Below are 5,000 nucleotides of genomic sequence, written 5' to 3'. Positions count from 1 at the left end.
GATGGTGTAAACAGCAGTAGTAAATATCTATAAATAAACACAAGCTGTGTTATAGACAGAAATTTGATTGTAAAGCACCAATTAGAAGTTCTGCTGGGATAAACATTGATGCACTATACTGCACCGCTGCTGCAGTACCATGCAGTTTGGTGAAGCTACACAAATGAGGAATTAACCCTTTCGTTACCAAATTTCTGTTGAAAAAAACTGCTTTTGTTTTGTTTCATTTTGGAAATAATAAAGAATTTAGTAAAATAGTTTGGTCGTTATCAACCCTTTAATTACCATATTTCTGTTGAAATGCACTGCTTTTGATTCAATTAATTTTGGAAATAACAAAGAATTTAGTTGCAGTGGAATCATATTAGTGGCCAGGTTGTACTTGGTATAATAAATATTTTAATGAAATTAACCGTTTTTATGTGTTTTTGAATGGCTAATATGTTTTTATACCAATTGTTTTAGTATGGAAGTTCTATCATTAACCCCTTCATTTACCACATTTCTATTGAAACACACCATCTTTGTTTCAGTTAATTTCGAAATTAATGAAGAATTTAGTAAAATGGTTTGGTCATTATCAACCCTTTTGTTATCGTATTTCATGAATTAACAACAAATTTTGATGAAACGTTTAAATTTAGATAATTTTAACCATTTTGTTATCATATTCCTATTGAAGTACATTGTGTTTCTTTCAATTAATATTGGAAATAATGAAAAATTTAGTCAAATAAGTTTGTCATTATTAACCCTTTTGTTACCAACCTGGCTGAAACTGGCTCTGGCTCTGAGTACAAATGCCTTGTTTTCAAAAGTTCTGAATTAAGATCTTCCACCAAACCTTAGTCACAATTTATGTTCCTAACACTAGCTGAATGATAACTAAATTATTTTTGCTAAATTCTTTGTTATATTTAAAGTAATTGAAAGAAACACAGAGCATCTCAAAATAAATACGGTAACAAAAGGGTCAAGATGGTGTTGGAAAATAAATTAAGATAAAATTTTGATGAATGGTTTCAATTTAGTTCCCTCTGACTCTTTTGTTACCATATTTTTATTAAAATATAATTATATTCTGACAGTCAGATTATGTTTTATGTTAGATGAGGTACATTGTGACAACCAGGGTGTCTTGTATATCAACAAGGGTATATTGAGACAGCAGGGGTATGACATGGTAGCCAGAGTATATTGTTTGTCAGTGAGGGTACATTGTGTATTGGACAGGGGTAAATTGTGACAGCGAGGGTATGTGGCAGCCATTTTTTACTGTCCAATCATGACTTATAAAAGATTACTAAAAACAATAATCATAATAACAACAATAATAATCCATAAAATAGGATACTCACTGTTGGAACCATTTGGTTTTGGGATTTCTGTAAAGATTCTGCATTCACCTTTGACATGTATTCATCAAAAACTTTTAATCCATTTAACTAAAGAAAAGATAAAACAAGAAATTATCATTGTTGTTGTTATTGCTTCTATTATTATTATTATTATTATTATTATTATTATTACTACCACCAGTTCTACTATCATTATCATCTTTATTATATACATAATACTACACTGTGCCATCTTGTATTGTCCCTAATTTTTTTGTCAATCCTTAATGGTTGACAAAAACACAAATATAATTCTTAAAGCTACTACATGCTACATTTAGTTAGCAGGGATGTTCTCTTGATGTTTGGTGACAGCAGGTCTCCTCAAATTTCAAAAATTTTTCTAAGGATTCTGGCAGAATACAGGATAACACTGCTCTGCAGATCAAAATGTTTCAATTTCAATATCTTTCAGTCTCTTTGGTAGCATTTTGGGTGCTGTGCCAAGTGCACCGATTACCCCAGGAATAATTCTCGTCTTAGTCTCCCACAGTCTCTTCAGCTCTCTGGCTTGATTTTGGTATCCATTCTTTTTTCATTTTCTTTGGTAACCAACCTTTCATCATTTGGTATAGCAAAGTCTGTGATCTTACACCGAATATTTTGTTCTCTTTATAATCGAATCTGGTTTTCTTACTTCAATAGTATACTCAGTCTTTATGGGGAATTCCCATAAAATCCTGTATTTAACATTAATATTATTCCTAACCCAGGTTTTGTAGGAACTCTTGGAGTCTTGCATGTGGAGTGGGCTTATTACCTGCAGCCTACAGTACCAGGCTGTTCTCTTCAGCTATCTAATAATTTCCTGATTATTCTGGCTGTGCCAAGGAGGCAAATCTTTTGTAATAGTTCTATTGGGCACTCTATTCCAATTTCCTTTATATTCCTCTTGATTTCTTCTTCTTCCTCTTCTTCTTATTGTCTTATTGATGCCTTATTATTATTATTATTATTATGTCTGCCTTCGCTAAGGTGGAGGTATTGTCTTCAGTCATGTTTGTTTGTCCATGGACAAGATATCTCAAGAACTGCTGGATGGATTTGGATGAAGCTTTCAGGGATGTTTGGCCTCGTGACTTGCATGAACTGATTAGATTTTGGGATCGATCCCATACCGGACAAATATTCTGGATTATTTTTCCTGTTTTTTTACTCAATTTTTGAGAGTGGCCAGGTTCATTTTTAGTATTCTCATTTGTGAGAGCAGTCGAGTTTATTTCAGATATTCTCATTTTAAAAATCATTTCTGGCTAATCATTGAGAGGACATTGGTGTTGCCTTGGCGGAGATTTGCACTCTCCGAGTGTTCTTGTTATCATTATTTTACTTCTCAGAGCTCTCAGTCTGACTTGCTCTGGTTGATTCTGTGAGAGCAGACAACATCCTGTTGTCAGATGTCTCACAGTGTCATCGTCATCATATACTTAAAAGATATTTAAATAATTACAAAGAAACAATGAATAAAATATTGCTTATTTATTGCAAGTGAGATTCTGTTTATTGTGAATATGTAAGAGTGACTGTTATATTGCTAACATCTGAAGTGAAAAAACCCCCCAAAAAACAATGATAAATCTGATTCAAGGCAAATACCTCTTGAGTATATTTTTGAGAGAGTGAATGGGGGGGGGGTTGAGAGAGAGATGTGTTTGCGTGTATTGGAATGAAGGAACTGCTAAATATTTAGAGCCGCAGGAATTAGTATGTGCCACTTATGACATGGCATGCTGTGAAGTATTAAGTATGATGGATAGTGGTGGTGGGGTACCTATAGCTTCAGGGTAGATGTGGTACCAACCAGTTTACCTGTCTTTCCTTGACATTCAATTAAACATTTTTTTGTCAACCCCTCCTCCTTTCTCACAATCAGTTATTTATGTAAACTACTATGCAACAACAATAGCGTTGGTCCTGTTGTTCCAGTCATTTACAAAGGAGAAAACAGTGTCTGTTTAAAATATTGCATCTAGGGACCTTAGTTTTTGTATTAATGTAAAAACATTGATTTATTTAAGGGCCACTACAGGATTTTGGCTTTATTTTTCAAAGCTGAATTTTGTTGTTTGTTAACCAAAGATTGATAAAGAAAATGAAGAATTTTTGTAACAAACATCACATACTGAATAAATAGATAACCCAGATGAAAGAGGCTGTGGGCTGGATGAATGAGGGTACAGGCTGGATAAATGTGGGTACAAGTTGCATCAACAAGGTGGTGGGTTGGATGAATAAGGCTGGAGGTCAGATGAATGAGGATGGATGAATAAGGTTGGAGGTCAGATGAATGAGGATGGATGAATGAGGCTGTGGGTTGAATGACTAAGGCCTCATGTCTGAAGAATGAAGCTGCAGGCTGAATAAATCTGGGTGCAAGTTGGATGAATGAGGTTGCATGTCAAATGAAAGAGACAGTGGTGCTGGTTGGATGAATGAACTGAGAGCTAAATGAATAAAGCTGGAGGCTGGATGAATGAGGTTGCGAGCAAGATTTGGCCAACAAGCTTAAGTTTGCAAACCCTCTAGCCTAACATCATAACAACTCAATCAAATACGAGTCTTATTTTGATGTTTTCAGTTATTAGAATATTTTTGAATCTATTAATTGGAGCAATTTAATTAGAAAGAATACTTACTTCGTTGTAAAGATTCTGCATAATATTAGCTACTTCTTTACGCAGTTCTGGATAAACGGCGACGATTCTCTGGGAAATGTCTTTTAAAGTCTTCTGCATTCGTTCATCAAGGAAATCGTGTGGATATAAATCTGTCCAATGACTGCAAGAAGAAGAAGAAGATCAGACATTTATTTATTATTGCTAATTAATTGAACAACTTACTTCTCTCAGTTCAAATACTATTAACTTAAGGTTTGATAACATATAACGAACATCATCATCATCACCATCATCACCATCACCTATTGATTCTCATCATCTTTATCCTCATCCTCACACACCCTTCCAATATTCATCACCATCATCATTATTATCATCATGATGATGATGATCATTATCATGATCATCATTATTGCAAATGTCCACATTTTCCATGCAAGCATGGAATGTGGATAACGAAAAGGATAATGATGATGATGGTGATGATAATGATGATGATGGTGATGATAATGATGATGATGATGACTACCAGATTCAGTGTTACCTCCCAGGTTAGACAGCATCATGCCACCCAATAGGTAACACTCCTTTTTTTTCTCCAAGTTTACATCCTGGTTTCATAAACATTTCATCATTTTTCTCCCAATAGAAGACAGCACCTTGTTTGTCCCCTACCCTACTACACACATACACACCCACGCACACTCACACATTAGGTGAATAAAGGGTAACAACAGTAGTAGTAGTAGAATTAGTAGTAGCAAGATTAACAGCAACAAAACTAAGCAACTGGATTATGGGAATGAAACTATCTCTCCATATATTTTTGTTGGTTTATCTACACATACCTGTCTATGTATATACAAATCTAGCTATCTAATTATTACCTGTCTCTATGTATGTATATATATGTATACACACACACACATATATAATATATACACACACACACCAGTTTGTCTATGTATATACCTATTTCTCTATC

The 5,000-nt window shown here is 34.2% G+C and overlaps 1 protein-coding gene across 1 annotated transcript in view; it reads right to left on the bottom strand.

Annotated features, from left to right (window-relative positions):
- LOC115221021 (ras-GEF domain-containing family member 1B) overlaps positions 1 to 5,000 on the bottom strand; it is an 89,816-nt gene that overhangs the window by 44,663 nt on the left and 40,153 nt on the right. The window contains exons 7-8 of the mRNA XM_029791237.2: positions 4,034 to 4,175; positions 1,359 to 1,445 (exon numbers count right to left, since the gene is read on the bottom strand). Of these exons, the coding sequence (XP_029647097.1) occupies positions 1,359 to 1,445; positions 4,034 to 4,175 (229 nt within the window). The remainder of the gene's footprint in view (positions 1 to 1,358; positions 1,446 to 4,033; positions 4,176 to 5,000) is intronic.

This window comes from Octopus sinensis, linkage group LG17 (genome assembly GCF_006345805.1).
Source record: "Octopus sinensis linkage group LG17, ASM634580v1, whole genome shotgun sequence".
NCBI classification, from domain to species: domain Eukaryota; kingdom Metazoa; phylum Mollusca; class Cephalopoda; order Octopoda; family Octopodidae; genus Octopus; species Octopus sinensis.
The sequence above is the reverse complement of the archived record's forward strand: the minus strand, read 5'-3'. Positions and strand labels throughout refer to the sequence as shown.